The sequence below is a fragment of the Panthera uncia genome (genome assembly GCF_023721935.1).
Source record: "Panthera uncia isolate 11264 chromosome B2 unlocalized genomic scaffold, Puncia_PCG_1.0 HiC_scaffold_24, whole genome shotgun sequence".
Lineage (NCBI taxonomy): Eukaryota > Metazoa > Chordata > Mammalia > Carnivora > Felidae > Panthera > Panthera uncia.
The window spans coordinates 27,551,788-27,575,062 of record NW_026057580.1 but is presented as its reverse complement, the minus strand read 5'-3'; the positions used below and the strand labels follow the sequence as shown (position 1 = coordinate 27,575,062).

Below are 23,275 nucleotides of genomic sequence, written 5' to 3'. Positions count from 1 at the left end.
GAAAACAGAAGAAAATTTCACAGAGCTGAAGGGATCACTCTCCAAACTGAAAACCCACCAAGGGCCCAGCAAAAATTAAAGATGAAACACCAAAAGATACAGAAAAGATTCTAAAGCAGGAGTGCAAGAATGGCCACCTAACAAAGCAAAAGTCTCATACAAGAATCAGGCAACCATGGGGCCCCTGGGTGGCGCAGTCGGTTAAGCGTCCGACTTCAGCCAGGTCACGATCTCGCGGTCTGTGAGTTCGAGCCCCGCGTCAGGCTCTGGGCTGATGGCTCGGAGCCTGGAGCCTGTTTCCGATTCTGTGTCTCCCTCTCTCTCTGCCCCTCCCCCGTTCATGCTCTGTCTCTCTCTGTCCCAAAAATAAATTAAAAACGTTGAAAAAAAAAAAATTTAAAAAAAAAAAAAGAATCAGGCAACCTAACCACAATACTAGATGCTAGAAGGCTAAGAAATAATGCCTTAAAATTTTAAGAAAGGTGGTATTCAAATAAAAGCAAATTATTACTCAAATATAGTATGACCAGAAACTGACTAAGGATGTCATTAAGAGGGAACAGATGAAATACAGAAAAGTAATAGCTCTAATAGCTCTACTCAAGGAGCGCAGTGAAGCTCAGGGATGACAGATGTTCAACAGGTCAAGAGAATGACAAGCCTAGACAGGAAAAGATAAGGACAGAGGGCTCTGGGATTTCCAGAAAAAAGGTAGATTGAATAGAACCAAATATCCCAGATCTTGAGAAAAGAAGCCTGTTATGAGAACACACATATGCAAGTTAAATTTTAAAAGATTCAGTAACCCAAAGAATAAAAACTGTTCTAGTCTTGATCCAAGGTTTGTATTTTAAGTGAAATATGCAATGGGCTTCAGAAATAATAATGAAATGAATTTTAAGTAATAGATAAAAGGAATAAACTGAAAGACATTACTTCGGGATATAATGATGAAGACATGATTAATTTTCAGATTTTAAATTAAGACAGAAAATTAAATGTTCAACGCGAAGTAAAATTAAAATATACTTGGCTTTATATTACATCAAGTTAAAGAGAGCAAAAGTCAAATGTAAAAAAAAAAAAAAGTGTAAATTTCATATTCCCAGGGAACTATTACTCTATCTGATGAACCCTAAGTTCTTCCTTTTAGCCAATCAAACTGTACCTCTCTCTAACTGCTCCCTAATGGATCTAAGCTCTTTCCCATTATTCATAATATAGTCAAATTTCTTGGGGCACCTGGGTGGCTCAGTCGTTAAGCATCCAACTCTTGATTTCAGCTCAGGTCATGACCTCACAGTTCATGGGATCGAGCCCTGTGCCAGGCTCTGCACTGGCAGTGCACAGCCTGCTTGGGATTCTCTCTCTTCTCTCTCTCTGTTTCCACCCCCAAATAAATAAACATTAAAAAAAAAAAAAAAGTCAAATCTCTTGCCAATGTGACAAACTTTCAAGGATCTATGGCTATTATATCCTACTCTTTCCATCTTCCAGCATTTTCTCTCCTCCACTAAGGTTACATCTCTAATTCTACAAATTTTTGCCTCTCTTTTCTGTTAGCTCTCTTCTAAACATACTCATTTTCACCAAAATCACTCAAATTATAACTCAAAATGATATTTAATATTAACCATCACTTATGGAAATGTTTTATTCTTAAAGGCTATGCATGTTCTTACAAGGATGATCAGTTACTCTAACAATTAACAGTATACAATCTGTCTTAGTATTTCATCACATTTGTATTACTACTTTGCTTACATGTATTGTATTTTCTTGTTCAAATGCCAATTCTCAAAAATAAGATAAACTGCACAAGAGGTTCACTGATTGTGACTTCTTGTGATGGCACAAGAGGTTAAAAAAAAAAAAAAAAAAAAAAGCTACCACTCAGAATAATAAAAACAGTGAAAAAAGACCCCAGTGCAAATATGGAATGAATTTATATGTGTAGCTGGATCCACATTTCTAATTAATCTGAACAGTTTGCCACCCCCACAAATCAAGTATGAATAAGAAGAAGAATAATTAAAATCTGAAAACAGGATTTTATTGGATCAAAGGTCCACTGTGTTTAGTTAAATGTAATGTCTGATTGAAAATGCTGTCCAAGAGAAGCATGAAGCCATAAAAACTTGTGAAAAGGGGCAGCTGGCTGACTCAGTCAGAGGGAGCATGCAACTCTTGATCTTGGGCTGTTGGGTTTGAATTCAAGCTCTACACTGAGTGCTGAGATTACTTAAATAAATACTTTTTAAACATTTTTAAAAAGGGATGCCTGGGTGGCTCAGTCAGTTAAGCATCCGGTTTCAGCTCAGGTCATGATCTCACCGTTTCTTGAGTTCCAGCCCTGCATTGGGCTCTGTGCAGGCAGTGTGGAGCCTGCTTAGGATTCTCGGTCTCCCTCTCTCTCTGCCCCTCCCTGACTCGTGCTGTCTCTGTCACTCTCAAAATAAATCAAAATAAACTGAAAAAACAAAAAAATTTGTAAACACCTTTTAATAAATCTCAGTAATGCACTAAGACACCAATTTTTTCAGGACAAGTGTCAGGACAACACAATTTTTCTGATTTTACATAGATGAATTCTGCCTCTAATGGTGAAGATGCCCCAAAACTATGAGCTATGACCAAAGTTAAAACTTGTGTGCCAAAAAAGGGACCAAATCACACATTGCTAAGAGGCTTATAAAACCAGTCTTAACATGTATTACAATACTTTGCTGTGAGGAAAGCAGCACAAACTAAAATTCTTACTAAACAAAACTGCTTGAATGTCATTCATGACAGGAAAGTGACTATCACATATGCATGCTACTAGAAATTTTCCTTTACATTTGAAAAAAGTACTTAAATGCACAATATGAATCAATTTTTAGCAAATATACAAGATACCGGTAAGATTTTAATGACTTTCTAAAATGTTTAATCTCCAAAAACCATGTACAGGAGGGGCTTCCTCTTATTTTAGTCAATGATCATTTTGTAAGCCATGACGTAGCCTGCAAAGAACACCTTGGTTTCACTGAAGAGCACAAGAGCTATGAGTAAGTACTATTTGAATAAAAGGTATTCTGCGTACCCACATATCTACAATATATCTGTCTTCCTGGTCTTAAATAAATCAAATTACAGCAACTAAACATTTCTTTTCAATATACCATATAAAGAAATGGTTAAATACAAGACTTCCTTCACATTTATGAATCAGAGCCATCCATGTAAAAGGGGAACATGTTTGTAAAAGGAGAGAAAAAATATTTCTCCTTGACACTATGTATTGCCAGTTTTTCAAAAACCATTTCAATGATTTTACATACATGGTATATATAAACAAGTGGTATATGTAAACAATATATTCAAGTGGTATATACAATATATTTGGTATCAACAACCTATTACTTGGGCAAAGGATAACAAGATTTTTAAAGAATTCCGATAACTGTTGTGATTATCAAGATCAGACATTTCTCCAATACTTAATGATTTTCCTCACTGGAGTTAAAAAAAAAAAGTTTACTGGGCAATCTAAAAACCATATGCAAATACTGCAATTATGTACATAAATACTTTGGAGTCCAAAGCATTCTAAAACAGACCAGAAATCTATTGGTGATCTCCCAACATGAAATGATCAGAATCCTAATTTTTTTGCCTCAAACAGAGCCCTAAAAGTAATCTTCAACATTTCTTTCCTATTTTTGTAATTTTTAAAGCTATTCTATGACTTCCGGATACAGATTAAATATATGCAAGCCATTCAACTATGTCAACAAAAAACTGGTCTTTAACAACTACAGCAAATCAACTTGGTTAAGCATAGTAGAGAACAAGACATAGCAGTTATTGGTTTGCTAGTTTTAGCACTGTCAAAACCAAAGTTACAAAATTACCACAATCTATAACTGTCATTGATGTGAGGAATAGTGACAGGGTCATTTCCCTGCTAAAGATCCAGTAAGACAATTAATAAAAGCATACAGACCCATGTACAAAACATCTGGATAAAAACTATATCCTTTTTATTTTATAACAAAAAGCTGAAGTGGTATGTGAATAGCTGAAACTTATAAAAATTATCCATATAAGGTTTTCACTAAATGGTATATAATATAATTTCTTCTTCCCAACTGTCTCTGAAATCTAAAATTATGTCAAAACAAACTTTTCAAAAATTTAAATGATGTCCATCTTGCTATCATTAGAAAATATATAGGCCTTTTACTCAACCAAATATCCCAAAGGGCAAATGGAACTCTGAAGCAATCAAGATAAATGCCCTACCTGACCGCATAAAGAAATCTAAACGATCCTAGACAGAAGAGCTTTATTACTTAAAATTTCCTCCACAAATTCCCTTACTATCTTAAGAACATATATACTACATACACATTAATAAAAACAGTTCCACTTCAGAGCCAAGGTAAATAATTATAACACACAAATTTAAAATAAATTTAGAAAATAATTCTACTTAAGTTCTTAAATAAAAAAGTTAAAGTTTATAAGATAACAGAATCACAAACAAGTATTAATTATACCTCAAAAAACTGTTAAGTACTTCAGTAGAGATGTTCTCAGTCTTCTATTAAGAAAAGAAATGTTCACCAAACTGAAGAGACTTTTCACAATAGAAAGTTTTCAGATCAATAAAAATCAATTCTTTAAAAAAGGGGGACAGCAAGTAGGAATACTGGTATTATAAAAGGGCTGAAATTTTATAAATAAAGAAGTCTAACAAGATGATACATTTGCTAATTTCAGAACCAATTAACATCCTAAAGAGTAACCATATTTCCAGTAATAAGCACATAAGTATTCAATAAATGTTTTTCCTGAATTTAGACTGAGATGTGCGACTCTGTATACAACCAAGAACTGTCAAAAGCACTTGACAATAAAGATAATTAGGTACACTGTACTGACACAGGAACCAAAGTAAAAAACTTGAACAGTGCATACATAAAACAAAATTTTAAAAGGTTTAAAACATTTAAAATACAACAAAAACAATGTAAACCTACGCAATAACACAACACCAGGTATGTAATTCAGAGATATACCATTAGCAAACAACTCAAAAGACCTCAGTATTAAAGAGCTGTTAAAATGAAGATTCCTAGTAGGCAAAATGTTGAGGTCTTCAAGCAGAGTAATCTGAAAAATTTATGGATGAATAGCAGGCCAGCCTAATATAAATTTAAATATTGTTATATTAAAATATTAGGCAGAAAATATTAAACGAAACAAAAATTATTCTGAAAAATCGTAGTGCAGAAGTCTAGACTCATTGAAAGGCAAATCAACACCACATAAACCTGTGAACTACTCTATGGAACAGTGATGGGAAGCCTAAATTCTCCAGTGAAGCTGATTTTCCTTTAGTTAATTTTAGCTTACAGAATAGCTAGCTAATTGCCCCAAAGTCTGCTGTAATATTTGCTTTGCTTTATAAAAGAAAACCTACATATTTTCCCACATATTAATGTATCTGAGATAATTTCATATTAAGAATTTGGTTAGCTTTACAGAAAGTTGCTATCCTTAATCTTCCAGTTACTTCAACTACAGAACCTAGATCAGTGCTATCCAATAGAAATATAATGCAAGCCACATATGTAATTTTAAATTTTCAAGTAGCCACTTTTAAAAAAAGGTAAAAAGAGATGAAATTAATTTTAACCATATATTTTATTTTACTCAAAGTATACAAAATATCATAAATGTAATCAACATTAAAAAACTCCAATGGGGCACCTGGGTAGCTCAGTTGGTTAAGCATCCAACTCTTGATTTCGGCTCAGATTATCATCTCACAGTTTGTGAGACTGAGCCTTGCATAGGGCTCTGTGTTGTCAGCACAGAGATTCCCGCTCTCCCTCTCCCTCTGCCCCTCCCCCGCTCTCTCTCTCTTCAAAAATAAACATTAAAAAAACAGAACAAAACAAAAAAACCCTCTGACAAAATATATTTGATATTCTTTTTTCATATTAAGTCTTTAAAATGTAATGTGCAGGAGGTACTTTGGTGGCTGAAGTCAGTTAAGCATCTGACTCTTGATCTCAGCTCAGATCTTAACTTCAGGGTCCTGAGTTCAAGTCCCACAGTGGGCTCTGCACTGGGCATGGAGCCTACTTAAACAAACAAATCTAATGTGGACTTCACAGCACATCTCAGTTAAGACTGCACTCCTCTAAAGTGATTTAACAGTTTTATGTGGCTAGTAGTTACTATGCTGGACAGCACAGGTCTAGAGTTCTTTCTCTGGTTTTGAGATACATGTACAAAATACCAAAATATCTGAAATGAAAGTATACAATATATTAAATATGAAGGTCTGGGAGGGGTACTGAGAAAGGTCAATTCAGCACTTCCCCTTGACTCCAGCAGGCCTATAGTGACATAATGTTCCAATTTGCTAAGCAATCCCTATATACTAGAGAGAGTCCCAACTTATACTTTTTGTCATAATGTAATAAACAGCACCTCTGTAATTCTCAAAAAGTGTCCCCCTTTGGATAATAAATTATATGGTCACCCTATCCATATCCATAATATCCTCAAAGATAATTCCACACTCCTTGGAAGAAAATTTAAAGTCTAATTCTGATGTCTAGAACAGCAGCTCTAAATTGAAAGTAAAGAATCCTAAATTCACTACCCTCACCAAAAAAACAAAAAAACAAAAAACAAAAAAACAAAAAAAAAGAAAAAGAAAAAAAAGAAAAAGAATAAAAAAGATGCTGCTGAAAATTCTTTTTATTTTAAATTGCAGACTAAAAAAAAAAAAAAAAAAGTAAGAATTACCTGTTGAACAAGGCATCTGGAAATTGGGATCATTGCTATCCAAAACAGGCAAACAGAACTGGTTACTTGCAGATCCTAGCATAGGATCCTTATCGCTGAGCATGTTCTTCAGCGAGTCCTCTAAGACATTTTGACTTGTACTAAAATCCTCACAGACTTCATTCTCCAGGTTGGATCCTAGAAATAGGGCATCATCTAAGTGTTCAGTAGGAATTAAATGATTAAATGTATCAACTATATCCATGAAGACTTCTGTGTGTCTTTCAGCCCTATAGAAAGACAAAAAAAATACCATAAGAAATAAAGCTATCAATTGATAATCACCTAAAACCAAATTATTTTAATAGTTTTGAGTCTAAGAACACACTTAGGTATTTCTGAATTGTTTTTTAAAAAAAAACCCTCACTGTTGTTAGAATAAACATTTGGACATGTAGAACGAATCTTTACTAAATAATGTTTCTTCATTATACATGTAGAATATCATTTTACCAGAAATCCTATTAAATGTTTACTCAGTTTATTATTTTGAGGGAAAAACTATGTATATAATTCATTAATTTGATACAATTGAAAGAATGACATGGCTTAAACCATAAAAACCGTGTGTTTTTAACCATAATCTGTTCATAAATTAAGAATAAAACACCGCTTTCACAATAAGACCACATAAAAGAGCCAAAATCAAATCATATTTGTCCCATACCTATTAAGACAGTAAAATAGCCTTGTGTCATTTACAAAGCATTTAAATCATTTAAAGAAAGGTAATACAGAGAGAAAAAGGTCGTTTGTAGGGGTCGAGGGGGAAATGAAAAGACACTATTAATTAAACCCAACAAATCAAAACTCAAAAAAATACACACATACACAGGCAGAGACATGCACATACACACATTTTAGTGGGGGGACTCCTTTTAGGATAAAATGGGATAAATGACAAGAAAACAATATATCAGAGATTTAAATTTATTTTAGTGAGTTATGTGAGGTACATACAGATGTCAAGCTAGTCTCCTACTATATATACTACACACTGCTCCAAAAGGTCATCTCATGCCCTGAAGAGCCTCAATTAATCAAAAGTTGAATTATGAAAATAAGACTGGTTTCAGAAAAAAAGGAACCAATGTATTTTGGAAGGTGGGAGAGGAAGGGCATCAGCAAAAACATCTAATAATATTCAGTTAGCTAGAAATTCAACTAACCCAGAACATCTTGGGTTCCAAAATTCCAAGATTTTTTAGATCGGCTCCAAATCTACCAAAATTTCCTCAAACTGTCCTTGATTCTTTCCCCTATAAAAATGAAGGAAGAGGAAGTTCAAAGATATTTGACAATTTACTGGGTATATATCATATGCTGCCAACCATTTCACCCATATTTAGCCCATTTATGCCCAATCATAATAATAGACTCTACATAGAAAATACGTTTAAATAACTGGGGCGCCTGGGTGACTCAATCAGTTGAGCCTCTGACTTCGGCTCAAGTCATGATCTCACATTTTTCGAGTCCCGCATTGGGCTCACTTTTATCAGCATGAAGCCCGCTTTGGAACCTCTCGGTCTGCCCCTCCCCCCACTCGTTCTCATTCTCTCTCTCTCTAAAATAAATGAACACTTAACAAATAATTTTTTACAAGACAATTCATTTAAATAATGTAAATATTGGGGCACCTGGGTGGCTCAGTCGGTTGAGCATCTGACTTCAGCTCAGATCATGATCTCATAGCTCGTGAGTTCGAGCCCCACATCGGGCTCTGTGCTGCCAGCTCAGAGCCTGGAGCCTGCTTTGGATTCTGTGTCTGCCTCTCTCTCTCTGCCCTCCCCCACTCACTCTCTCTCTCTCTCTCTAAAATAAACATTAAAAATAATAATAATAAAAAAATAATATTATAATAAAAATAATAAAAGTAAACAAATAAATAATGTAAATATCTCCCCACCCCAAACCATAAAACAGCCAAGATTCAAACCTAGGTTCCTAGGCTCCACAGCCTATAGCCATACCTCTTCCTCTTTCACACTAAGCTCCCAAACTAGAAGTTGACTAGATCTGACTCATTAAAGGCTCTTCTTTAAAAATAATTTTCTAACAAACCGGTAGTTACCTGGGTCCTTGGATAACAGAAGGATACACTGCAAAGGGACAGGAAGATACTTTGGGGAATGATAAAAATTTCCTAAATCATGAATGTATACATCCACTGGAATTCATCAATCTGTTCATTTTAAGTAGAAAGTTTATTGTAACTCAATTTAAAATCCTAAAAAAAAACGAAAGAAAATTTCCTCATTCTCACAAAAGTTAATCCCCTTCTAAATGAAGGATTTCAGTATCTCTTATCAAATTTTGGAATTTTACGTATATTAAAATATTAATAGGGGCGCCTGGGTGGCTCAGTCAGTTAAGCATCCAGCTTTGGCTCAGATTATGATCTCAGATTATGATCTCGTGGCTCGTGAGTTCCAGCTCCACATGGGGCTCTGTGCTAACAGCTCAGAGCCTGGAGCCTGCTTTGGGGTCTGTGTCTCCCTTTCTCTCTACCCCTCCCCCACTCACACTCTCTCTTTCTCTCTCTCTCTCAAAAATAAAACATTTTTTAAAATTAATTAATTAATATTCATAAAACACTAAAATGTTAATGATTTGATTGACATGCTGGCTATTTTATATGCATTCTCTAACTGTAACATTAAAAGAAAATTACAGCTCATAATGTTGATGAAAACTCAGGAAAACTTTTAATTCTCTAATACTACCTGATCTCAGTACCTAAAAAAGGCTCAATTATATCACCAATACTTCCACTAATATGTTTTTAGGTTCCAAAAAATTTTAGTATAATAAATTTCTGGTATTTAATTTACAAAAATGTTATTAAATGCTTACAAATTACGTAGCTAAAACTACTGACAAATTAGTTTATCTACATATGATGGAATCCAAAGCCACAGGTCAAGACTACATCCTTTTCAAAGTTGCATCCCACTTAGTAATCTTTTTTTCTCAGATGAATCAAAAAGAAAAAAAGGTTAATTCCAGCTCTAAAAGCAAATAGTAAACTTTCCTTCTAAAAAAAGTATGCTGAATCTACTGAAAAATGCACTCATTCCCATAGCAACACGAGTCTGATAAATTCTACAAACTTCACCTGAAGTCCATCTTTCTGTTACTACTGGTTGTGTGATTTCAAGTGATGGAGACATTAAGAACATTCAAAATTATGATCATATAGCTCAAAATCACAAAGCTATATGGAAGACCAACCCATTCTAAATATTCATTCACATTATTTAATAACATTCACAATATTTAGTAAATAGTGATCTAAATAAGCAGTATGTTTTTTTCAATAGCACTATTAGTGAACCATCCCAAAACTCCTTTACAAAAAGTACTTTAAGAGCTTGTGACATATTTTTTTATCTCGAAGGTAGACAATAGTCTTTAAAGACAAATTTTAAAAAATGTAAAAAGCAAAACATTGTGTAAATAAGATGGGTGAACCAAACTTTCCACTACAGCTTTTTGGCCAAACTGGTATGACTTGTAAAGTGTGTTTTATCTGAATTTAAATAAGCACATCAGGGAAAAGGCTTCCATAGTCAAATATTGAAAAGGACTAGCATAACAAAATTACATTTATTTAATAATACTTTTAACTCATTCAACACATGTTTACTAAGCAGTTACCATTGAAACATCTTAATGCCAACAAGACCAGGATTCTTCCAACACAGAATAGGCTATAAAATTAGGGACCCAAAGAAGACAATTTCTACAGGAGACATCACAAGACCAGTTTTCTTGTAAATCTATTATAAATTAGTAAGACTGACTTTTCATAAGCAGTACTAAGTGGTTCTTGGGGCAATTCCAAGGAAAAATTCCAAAAATGATAGTATACAGCCATCTCACAAGACTACCTTGAAAGTAATATTTAATGGAAGCATAAAGCAATTCATTTTAAAAGATCAGTTTCAGATATCAAGTTCTCAGTATCAAAAATAAAATGATAAAATTTTCCATGCTAAATTGGAAAACAAACGTTAAGTCAACTGCAGAAATATTAACTCAATTAACATGAACACACTTATCTACTAAATGCAATGTGGTAAACTGGGTTGGATCATGAAACAGAAAAAGGACAGTAAAAGAAAAACCAGTAAAATCAGAATAAAGTCTGCAAGTTAGTTAATAGCAATGTACCAATGTTAATCTCTAGTTCTAATAAAGGCACTAGCATTATGTCAGATGTAACAATCAGGAAACTGGATGAAGGAATACAGAAACTCTATACAATGTCTGCAATTTTTCTATAAGTCTGAAGTTATTACAAAAATAAGTCTTTTTAAAAACATGAACACTAATCTAAAATTACTCTAAAATCAGAGGAGGCACCTGGTTGGCTCAGTCAGAAGAACACACAACTCTTGATCTAGGCGCCGTGAATTTGATCCCCACATTGCGTGTACAAATTAAATAAATAAATAAATAAACTTAAAAAAAAAAAAAAGAATTTTGAAAAGTATATTTAAAAATAATAATAGGTGCGCCTAGGTGGCTCAGTAGGTTAAGCATCTGACTTTAGCTCAGGTCATGATCTCACAGTTCCTGAGTTCAAGCCCCGCATCAGGCTCTGGGCTGATGGCTCAGGTCCTGGAGCCTGCTTCGGATTCTGTGTCTCGCTCTCTCTCTGCTCCTCCCCAACTCGTGCTCTGTCTCTCTCTCTCTCTCTCTCTCTCTCAAAGATAAACATTAAAAGAAATAATAAAAATAAAAATAAAAATAAAATTAGAGGAGATACCTAGTAATGTAGATAGACAAAGAAGATCTTTAAAATCTTCAAAAAAATAAATAAAAATAAAACAACAAGTCCATCTACAGTGTATGTTAAATGGATAATGATATGTACATATTCAATTAAATCGATACTAATAATTTGGGTATATATTGAAACCAGGAATTAGTTCTTAGATCACAGTAATGTCTCATGTTTCCAGACCATAAAATATCTCCAGCTAAGTCAGAGAACTGGGTAATCTACTTAATTCAAAATTACTCATTTATTCACATATTTATTAAGCATCTACTTATAAAGTATTATTATAGGTACCAGTGAAACAAGTACCATTCAAATCCAAGGAACTCACAATATAAGAGTATAGACATATAAACAACATGTAAACATCACCACAAAATAGGACAGTGTCATAATAAGGACTGCAAACAGTTATTACAGAGGAAGGTGAAACTCATGAGGCCAAGAATATCTAAGCAAGTGATGTATGAGCTGGATCCTAAAGATCCAGAAGATACTCCAGGCAAAGGGAAGAACAGCATGTGCTAATCATGAATGACAGAGTCTGGTCCTAACAGACCATTTAGAAAGACTCAGAATACAATTAAAAAATAAGTATTACTACCAACATTCTGAATAAAATGAGTTTGAAGATATGTCCCGCTTTAAAATACTTTATCTGTAACTCTCAAAAAATTATACTGCAAACAAATTTAGTTTACACTGATAAAATCAGCATGTATTCTGTTTCATGGAATGGAAAGCAAAAAAGATTTAGAAAACACCAACAGCAAAAAAGAAAAAAAAGTTATATTTCTACAAAATCCCCTTTTAATTAAGAATACATTGAAACTATCTCAACTTTTCAGAAGCATCTTCAAAGTAAAACTATGTTTTATCATGTCATCTCCTTTAAAAAAAATAGATATAAACCTAACAATAAATCATTAAAGCTACCAAAGACCCTAACAGTTTATACTATGAAGAAGCTCTGTCTCATGCAGTCTGTATTCACATATATGTGTATGGGGGTGGCATGGGGGAGTTACAAATATATTCAGGAGATTGTAAAATCTATGACAAAAAATTAAACAGGGTAATAGTGATGGGGAGAGGAAGAGTGTTTCTATGTACAATGGTAAATGAACATGTAAGCCAAAACCTGAAAAGAGGGAGTGATCCATGCACAAATGAGGAAATGCAATCCAGGCAAAGACCTAAATGCAAAGGCCCTGGGAATGGAAGCTTGGTGCCTTATAGCCCCTATCCTATAGTCTAAATTAAGCTGTCAATTCATCAGGCTTGCTTACCGTGAACATATTTCTAATAGGCACTAGTAGTAGAAAAATAAAAGTACCACTACTAATAGTGACTAAAAACCTAAAACGATGCGCTCTAATTTCACACCAGGCAATGGTCTACATGCTTTACATCAGTAATTCTCAATCAGAGGTGAGTATGTCCCTCCAGAGGACATTTGGCCATATATGGAGACATTTCTGGTCATCACAAAAGGAGGGCAGGCTACTGGCATCCAGTAAATATACTACCATACACAAGGAAAGCCCCACAACAAAGAATTATCCAGCCAGAAAACTGCTAAGGTTAAGAAACTCTGCCCTACATTTATTAATTTAATCCTCACAACAATGCTATATTATAATTCAGTAAACAAAGAAAGAAGAAGAAACGAAGGGAGGGAAGAATTGGGATCAAAGAGATTAAATTACTTGCTATAGTAAGTGGTGGAGCTGAAATTTGAACCCAGAAAATTTCCTTCAAGAATCAATGCACTTACCACTACACTATATTATCTATTTATAAAGCAAAATGCATTGAGTATTTATTATGTGCCAGGCACAGTGTAAACTTAATGTATGCATGATGTCACTTAATCTTCACAACCATACAATTAGGCAGGTACCATTATTATTTCAAGTTATAAGAGTGGGGCTAAAGCTTAGCAAAGTTACACCCAGTATTATAGAATAAATAAGTGACACAGCTGGGACTCAATTCTGCTCTGACACAAAGGTCAGTTCTTAACCACCATAATATGAAAACATTAAAGATGAGTAACAGGTTATCTTTCCAGGATAGAGAAAAGGAAAATCACTAAATGGTTAAACAATGTAGTACAACACAATTCTAGAAAGTACAATTCTATAGAGCAATGCAACCTAATCAACTGCTCTAAACACACTTCAAATTCTACTCCAGTTGCATTGGTTAGAATCTATAAGAAAAAGCAAAGCTCGAAACTTTTCTAAATCAGGTAAAAGAACAGGTAAGATTCCAAGGTGTCTGCCATACTAAGACTAAAGCTGACCTAAGAATCCAGAAAAAGAACTATCAAGTACAAGCTGAATCTGGCAAAAGCAGAATTACACTAGCCAACTGCACTAACTCCAAAGTTTACAACCATATCCTACTGATTATTAGCAGTTTGGACTGACCATACAACCAGTGGAAGTAGCTCATCATTAAAACTATGGAGTAGGTCCTAACAGTACAAGCTAACATGTACTTTTAGCATGCACTATGTTTCAGGCCCTATGCTAAGTGTATTGTATGCCTTATCTCATTAGTTCCTCCCAACAACCCTGCGAGGAAGGTGCAATTACTCTATTTTACAGACAAGCAAATTGAGGCCCAGACCATTATGTAATGTTCCCCAAACTGAAACCCAAGCAGCGTGATTACTGAATCCGCACATTTATACTATACTATATGCACTCTTCTTGTGTAACACATACTAATTTTTATGTTCTTAATAATTAATAAAATCTTAAAAATACTAAAAAGAAAGTGGCCTACCCTTCTTCCAAAATAAGTTAGAAAATACACACTTAGCTACTCCCTACACATAAAAAACACAATGGCTATCCTCAGTGTGTATAAACATCATTTTGGAAGTTATCGACTACAAACTCTGCAATTTATTTTCACAGTCTACAATTTTAGAATGTTTTCACATGGCCAACTCGCACAAATTATGAATGAACCAAAAAAACATTAAGTTTAGCCTTTCTGTACAATCTACTATGCCATTCAAAACGTCATCTAATAAAGTTAGATCATGCTAAAACTAATTAAAACTTCTGGATAGTATTTTGAAATTTTTATTAAACTATTTCTCTTCATTCTTTCTCTTCACTGTACAACTGATCATAAAAATGAAAATTCCCTGACCATTAAAAAATGATCTAAAGGCACCTGGGTAGCTCAGTTGGTTAAACATTTCAGCTTCAGCTCAGGTCATAATCTTGTAGTTCTTGAGTTCAAGCCCTGCATTAGGCTCTGTGCTGACAGCTCAGAGCCTGGAACCTGCTTCAGATTCTGTGTCTCCCTCTCTCTGCCCCTTCCCCATGCATGCTTGCACTCCCTCTCTCAAAAATAAACATTAAAAAAAAATTGTTTTAATGATATAAATTAACACACAATGCATAGGAGTGAGTGTCCGGTCTACACATTTGGCAATTTCTCACACAATGCCTTTTGTAATTCTTGAAATATCATCTTTTTACTTTAATATAATGATTTAACATCTTGAGTCTTTGAATCTTGTTTCTCAACCTAGACAATGTTTCTTGAGCATAAAAACAGCCCCTGGGTCTCACATATTTTGAATCAAACCAATACCCTCAATACCTTTTCCCAGTATTCAAAGAGCAGCAAATAAAAGGGAGTATCTTTCTCAAACATGCAACTATACTGTAAGTGTCTAACAATTTGCCAAGTCATATTTGTAGTTAAAAAATAAAATGTCTATCCTTCTGAAAACATACTCCAGGATTCTCGGAGATGCTCCAAGAAAAAATAAGAGAAATAGAGCCCAAGATGTACTGCTCCACAAAAGAAAGAAATCCAACAGCCCTCATCAGAAAGATTTCCTGAAATGTGGATGAAAGAAAATAGAAATCTGCACTCCAAGAACCCTAATAGTTCCTGACACTGTGAAGTAGTTATGGGTAATCCACAAACCTGAGATACTGATCAATGAAGCTCATTATCTCATTAAAGAGGAGAAAAGACCTTATCTCCAGACAAAAATTAAGTAAAAAGGATTTCATGAGCTATGTGTCAAAAACAAAAAAAGTGCACATTTAAGAAAGCAAAATGTATTAAAAAGGCAATGCCATATTACCAAGGAAGATAACCATTATGTTTCAGTACTTAAAAAAAAAAAAAAAAAAAAAAAAAGAATTGTATGCATAATTAACATTCACCAGTTTTTTCCAAGTATAATACGTATTATGTGAAAATCTAAACTCAGGATAATTTTGCAGTAATCCAACTGTCACCTTGTTGCCTTCCAACTTTTAACAACAGAGTTTTATTAATAAGCTATTACATAAATCAAAGATTATCAACCTTTCTTAACTAATTCCAATCTGAATACAATTTAAATTTTAATACTATGGTTTTAAACGATTTGAACATAGAGACAACTTTCTTTCCACTTTTCTATCCTGAAATTTGCATTTAATTAATGCTAACTTTCACCTACATTTACAGACTGCTTCTCTTAGATTTGACTTATTTGAACATGCAACAGATGAGTATACCAAAGGATCAACTAAAGTTATGTGAAGTCCATCCCAACAGCATAGAATGCATAACTAACTCAATGTGACAGACAAGGAAGTCCACTGCCCTGCCCGAAGGATGCAAAAGCAGTATATCACGTTTTCATGTTCTTCAATAAACGGACCTATAAAGCATGCAAGGAACAAAGGAAAACTGGTCCCATCAACTAACTCTTGTTATCCTTTTGACAAATTAACAGTACAGCTATCAAATAAAGCTTAAAATCTATGGTTGTAATTCTGCATACTTAAAAAGCAGCCCAGTTCAGTTGAGAAGTCTTTCTGTTACTAATTGAACTGTGTATGGCTCAATCAGACCAATAATAGCTCCTAAGTCCTCTCTGAAATTATGTTACTATCATGGGGAAATGGAGTATGTATTTTAAAATAGTAATGGGTATAATGATGATGGAGGAAAAATTCATTATCGTAATATAGGGCAAATAAACAGAAAAACTGGACAGAAAATAATAGTAATAAAAAGGTCGAGTGGTAGCAAAAACTACTATTCGGAATAATCTTTATACAACACCTCTTGAGCTCTGGAATGAGGATACAAATTCAAAAACAGAAGAATCCTGCAAAGACTTCTTGGTTCTTTTGACTCGTGTCTCTTTACCACAAACACATCTAAAAACATTTTCACAATCCCAAACACTTCATTCAAGAATCCAAAAATGGTAGGAAATGAATGAGTAAAGAAGGCGTAGTTTTGCAAGATCTCAAACAACCAGTTTTGTAAAAAGGAAAACAAAAATCGACCCCCAAATCGTAACTAAGTAGAACAATGTACTAAGTACTCCCTAAATAGTTTACTGTATCTTTTTTTTTTTTTTTTTTGGCTTAAAATAAGGTAGTATTTGGGAAAGGCTCAATAACCAATGTCTCATTTCAAATTAAGTGTTTCTACATGTAATGAAGATTAGTAAAGGTAGATATCAAAGTGCTGTTACCACTTACATTAATGATTATCCATGATCATAATCTGCAAATGATTCCTGAATAGCACCAATAATCATGCATTCAAACTACCTCGAATCATAGTCTCTAGAAAATGGCATTTAAAAATCCAAAGATGGGAAAAGGTCATCGGACCCGGCAACACATTGCTGGGGGGAAAGAAGGGGGAAACAGGGCTATGCGCGGTACTAACATTCTCTCTCTTTCTCCCTCCTCCCTGCCCCCCTCCCCGTGTCAGGTGATCAGTTATTTAGCACCATTAACACGCACGAATCGACAAGTGGTTCATTAAATTACTCATATTATTCCGAAAGCCACATTCTAGGCTTCCTTTTTCAAACTAAGCAAAAGGAGTCGACAGTTTGGGTCCCGAGCACAAAAGCGCGCGGTAGCAGGAGGATGGATAGAGCGCCAACTCCCCCCTCTCCAAAAGCTGGGACAGGGTTCGGCCTCGCGGCAGGGCCCAAAGCTCGATGCCGAGCTCGCTCCCTTGGAGGGAAGAGGTACGAAGGACCAGGTCCGGGGGCCTGCGGGCCGGGCCTTCCTGGCAGCGCCCGCGGTGCCTCCGGGCCTGCGCGCCCGCGCGACGGCGGCAGTGGGGCACACTCACCGCGGAAGGCCCGGGAGCAGAAGCCGGGGAGAGGCCGCGGTCCAGACCCTCCGCCTGGCCACCTCGCCGCCGCGGCTCCCTCCCACCCCGCGATCCAAACGGTCCGGGGCGACAGAGGCACGGCCCGGGCAGGCCGGGGACGTTGCGCAAGAGGCCGGAGAGGTTTCCCGGCTGCGCGGGAGAAAGGCGCGGAGTGTCCGCCGCGGGAGGGGCGGGGAGGCCCGCGGAGGCGCTGTGCGTGTGGAAAGGGATGGGGGAGGGGAGAATTGCCCGTCTCCCTGGCCGCGGCCAGAGCCGCAACTCACCCAGCTCCGCCAGACGAGCGCTACCACTGGCAGCAAGAGGAAGATGGTGGCCGCTGCCGCCGCCGCCGCCGCCGCCGAGGAGGAGGGGGCCCGGTGGGTGCCGAGGAGAGGGGGTACGCGCAGGACGTCGGCGTCGCTGCCACAGCCTCTTTTGCTCACAGGGCCGAGCGGCTGCTGCTGACGACACTAGCCTGGCTTCCGCGCCGCCCTTTTTATCCTCGTAGCAGCCGCCGCCGCCCAGGGCCCGAGGGTCGCTCGCCTCGTGGGGACCGTGCGGCGGCGCGAGACCCCGCAGCCATCGGCGTGCGGCGGCGGCGCGGGGGCAGGAGCCGGGCCGCGTCACGTGACCCCACTGTTTACCGTTCCGGGGGCCGCGGCCTGCACGCTGCGCCTGCGCAATGTGGGCTCTCCAGTGCCGCGCCTCCGCGGGGCCCGGGCTGTAGCACTCGGCTGCGCTTCCGCGCCGCTCCCAGTCTTGTCAGGGCGCGGCACGCCTGAGGGCCTTGAGCTATTACCTCGCTCGCGGGGTGAGGCACAGATAGATTTTTCTCGATTGTAATGAGCACTAAGGCTTCATAGTGCAATATTGATAGTCAAATCTGCCCCCCCCCATACGTTTCATTAATTGGGTGTGCTTTCAAGAATGGTAGGCTACAGGGGAGTACATGAGCCCCTTGCCCAAGAATCCCGGCTGGCTATACACAACAGCCCCATCATTAACCACCTCCGTTCTCGCCTTTTCTGTAAATAGATGGTCTTTTTCAGGACTCAAGTTGCCTACAAGAATCATTCCTGGTCGAAGTCAACAGATTCCAAAATATGGCAAGAGGATCCTCTGAAGGGTTCCCTAGACCTTTCAGAGGAGCGTCAATTCTTTAACAAATTTTCTTCATCTCCTTCAATCAAAACATGTAGCAGCTGATTAAATGCAGAAGGAGATATGAGAATCCAGCCACCTATTAAGCCAGACATTGAAGAAATGTGCAAAAATGTAAAGTGATGCCACTCTTCTCATTAAATTTTGTTGGGAAAAAATTCATAATAAATTATTTATGATAACATATAATGAATTTTGTTATTTTGTGTTTTATTATTCTTAGGTTTAATTCCTACGATAGTAAATAACTAACCCACATAAACAAAAGCTCTTAGAAGTCCCTCAGTAATTTTTAAGAATATATATAGGTTCTGAGACCAAAACCTTTGAACTCCACTGGTCTTGATTAATGTTTCCACAGCAGTCTGTGCTGACTTCTATCTCAGCCCTTAATAAACATTGTGAGGTAATGTTGTTAGTCATCACTCCAACCAAAACAAGCCCCTTTGAGGACAGGGATTGTGCCTTCTCTTGGCAAGGAACATTACAGTACCCACTAAAGAATGATAGCCAGCACCTGCTGTGCTCTTCAGAAACCTTTACTTGTTGATTTAAGCTTCATGCCAACCTAGGCCACATTGTAAGATTTGTGCAGAGTAGAATAATAGCTTACAGGCATGTGGTGATGAGCTGTTCTTTACTCTCTCCAGTCTTCCGGTATTTTGAGCACTCCCAATACCCAATGCTCTTCCACAAAGGAAGTTTAGATTGTTCCAATTCTACTGGAATCCTAGAATTCCATCCCCTGCCTTGACTCATTGATCCCTCAAAACTTGGTTTTGTAATCTCTTTTTTTATGTTGTTGTTTTGTTTTGTTTTGACAAAGGGAAATAGAAATGGGTAATCAAAATTTTTTTCTCACTTGGAATGTCTGGGATGAATTGCTAAAATAAACCTTAACTTTATTTTTACTCTTCTTCTGGACCTCAATGTGAAATTTGAAAAAAGCATTAGGAAAGAATAAGATTATGAACAAAATCCAATCCTAAGGGATTTAATATAGTAGAGCTCAAATAGAAAATCATTATTTGGAAAATTCCCTTGGAAGACCTGGGGAAAACTTATCTTCTTAAAGAAATTTTAGTAAATTTGTGAAAAAAACACACATGAAGGTTAAAAGAAACTATAGCAGGTGCGCCTGGGTGGCTCAGTCGGTTGAATGTCCAACTTTGGCTCAGGTCATGATATCGTGGTTTGCAAGTTCAAGCCCTGCATGGCGCTCTCTGCTGTTTTCGTGGAGCTGGCTTCAGATCCTCTGTCCCCCTCTTGCTCTCTGCTCCTCCCCCACTTGTATACATACTTTCTCAAAAATGAATAAATATTTAAAAAAAGAAAAGAAAAAGTACAGGAATGGTAAGCTTGTCACATTTACAAAACAGATTTCTAATCCTAAAAAAGCCAACAAGCTTACCACAAAGCGTGAATTTTGACCATATTATTTTGAACCAGGCAAGAACCCAGTTCACATTTGTTCATTAATGATCTTTTCTTTTTGTTTCCAGATATAAACACAATCTGTCTTTTATCCAGTCTATAAAAAGATTACTAGAAGAAAGAACCATCATAATAATACTGAGAATGGCTCTCACAGCATGCAGGACATTGTTTTAGTTAAAAGACCTATTGGAAAATCAGATTGTATTGATAGCATTAAAAACTCCAAATTAACTCGGGAAAATTAAATTTGGTAGAAAACAAGACAAGACAACTAACAATGGCAAATACTGACCAATAGGATTGTAAATTGACCAAAACCAAACCAAAACAAAACAAAACATGTGGAAAAATGAAAAATTGACAAAATTTGGATGCTGCAAAACTTTACCCAAGAAAATTGAGCCTGGCAGAGAGTGGGGCCATGGAAGACAGCTCACAGTGCTGGTATGGAAGTTAAGTCTGATATGAACAATGCTTGTCATCATGGAAACATTGGTTCCTACAGTATCAGTTCACTGGAGTAAAGATGAAAAAAGTGGGATGTTAACTGCAGCAAATAGAAAATCAATAAAAATATCAAATATACTTAATGTCTTTTTTTTCTGGAAAACACTTTTTATATACACAGACACACTTTCACGTTAGTTTGAATAGATATAAATGGTGTTATTCTTAAACATGACATCAAAGCAGTAGAATCAAAATATTCTGAATTCATTTTACTAAGATCATTGTGAAATTTAGAGGCTTAACCCAGAACACCTTGTTCCTTATGTCAGGCTTGCTCCCTTCCCACACAGTTTTTTTACCTACTTTCTCCAGAAAGATAGCTCCCAACTAAGGGCATGTCCTGATCCAGGGTAAATAATTTGCACAACGTACCAGAGATCAGGGGGTGCCTAGAGGGGCTGGGTCAAACAGTAAAATAAAAGTTTTCCATGTACCTGGTCTGCACAGGGCATAAAAGCACCTATGCAGACTTTAGCAACTATAAGGTACAGGGAAGGAGCAATTCTGTCATTCAGTGCTTTGACACTGGTGGGCACAGAGGACATGTATTCATGCTTTACCTGGCCTGGAGTGGAGACCAGGCATTTCTGACAGTAGATGCCCTCAAGGACAAGAAAGTTCTAGCGTATCTGTGTGGTTCTGGAGCTACAAATCTTTCATTATCTGGTTGGACATATTGCATCAATGAAATAATCAAAATTCTTTTATTTTTTTAATGTTTATTTATTTTGAGAGAAAGCACGAGCAGGGGAGGGACAGAAAGAGAGGAGAGAGAGAGAGTCCCAAACAGTGTCCACACTGTCAGCGCAGAGCCCAACACAGGGCTTGAACTCACAAACCATGAGATCATGACCTAAGCAGAAATCAAGAGTCAGATGCTTAACAGACTGAGTCCCCCAGGAGCCCTTCAAAATTCTTTTAACAAAGAAAGTGTTTGTGATAAGGTCCCTCGGTGACAATGTCCCTTCCTTACTTGAAATTTTTCTGTGGTTCTCCAAAATAAAAAGAATAAAACCCAAACCTCTTAATATAGCCATTAAGACACTTTGGGATTAGTCCTTATCCAGCTCTTCAGCTTCTCTTCTCACGATTCCCTGATTTTTAAATTTATGACATAGCAACATCTAACTTCTGTTTCCTACACACATCCATACTTCCTCTTAACCTAAAGTCTTTGCTCATGCTGTTACCTCTGAACTGACCCTAAACACCACTAGAGACCCTCCCACCACTTTTAGATTGCTTCTGAATCCTTTTTTTTTTTAAGTTTATTTATTTATTTTCAGAGAGACAGAGATAGCATGAGTGAGGGAGGGGCAGAGAAAGGGAGAGAGAGAGAATCCCAGGTAGGCTCCTCATTTTCAGCACAGAGCCCGATACAGGGCTCAAACTCACAAAATCACAAGATCTTGACATGAGCTGCAACCGAGAGTCCAGCCCGAGGCTCAACCAACTCAGCCACCCAGGCGCCCCACTTCTGAATCCTTTTAAGATGCAGCTCAGTGATAGCTGTCTGAATCCATCAAACTAAATGGTGAAATATTAGAAGCATCCCCACTCAAGCTAGGGATGAGCAAGACTGAGACTATGACTACCATTATTCAATATTAGCTGATACAGAAAGGTCAGAGAAGAAATGAAAGATAGATATAAGAAAATAAAAGATACAATGATTATTATTTGCATACGCTATAAATGCATATCAAACAGAATCAATTAAATGACTACTAGCATTAAGGAGTTACCTGAGTACTAGGCCAGTTGTTCAAAAATCAGTTAAAAGAAATTAATAGGTTTCCCATAAACAGCAATCTTGGTTACAATTTGTTGGGAAAACAAATTCCAACAAAAATATGTAGCTCTTAAACAGCCTAACAAGAAAAAATTGTGCATTTCTTCACTATAAGGAAAAAGAAAAACCTTACTTAAAAGGAAACCTGACCTAGAATAACCAAAATTATCTTGAAAAAGAAGAATAAAGTTGGAGGACACACATTTCCCAGTTTTAAAACTTACCCACAAAGCAACAGTAATCAAGATAGTGTGCTAATGAGATAGGATAGAGTTATTAACCAATGGAATAAAGTTGAGAGTCCAGAAATAAACCCATGTGTCATGGTCCACTAATTTTGAACAAAGATCCCAATATCATCCAATGAAGAGAAAGAATGGTCTCTTCAGCAAATGTACCGGACCAACTGGATGATGGATGCATGCAAAAGAATGGAGTTGGACCCTTACCTCAAACCATATACAAAAGTTAACTCAAAATGGAGTAAAGACCTAAATGTAAGAGTAAAAATTATAGAACTCCTAAAAGAAACCATAAGGGTAAATCTTTATGATCTCAGAATTGGCAATGGATTATTA

At 36.7% G+C, this 23,275-nt stretch overlaps 1 protein-coding gene across 7 annotated transcripts in view; it reads right to left on the bottom strand.

Annotated features, from left to right (window-relative positions):
* PHF3 (PHD finger protein 3) overlaps window positions 1-18,171 on the bottom strand; it is an 80,997-nt gene extending 62,826 nt beyond the window's left edge. Inside the window, exons 1-3 of one of the 7 annotated variants that reach the window (XM_049653865.1) lie at window positions 8,924-11,292; window positions 8,019-8,108; window positions 6,811-7,079 (exon numbers count right to left, since the gene is read on the bottom strand). In XM_049653865.1, coding sequence (XP_049509822.1) covers window positions 6,811-7,054 — 244 coding nt within the window. In that variant the 5' untranslated portion in view covers window positions 7,055-7,079; window positions 8,019-8,108; window positions 8,924-11,292. Of the gene's footprint in view, window positions 1-6,810; window positions 7,080-8,018; window positions 8,109-8,923; window positions 11,293-18,081 lie in introns of those variants that run through there. The other 6 variants (XM_049653868.1, XM_049653866.1, XM_049653870.1 and 3 more) reach the window with 6 other exon arrangements.
* Window positions 18,172-23,275: the final 5,104 nt, after the last annotated feature.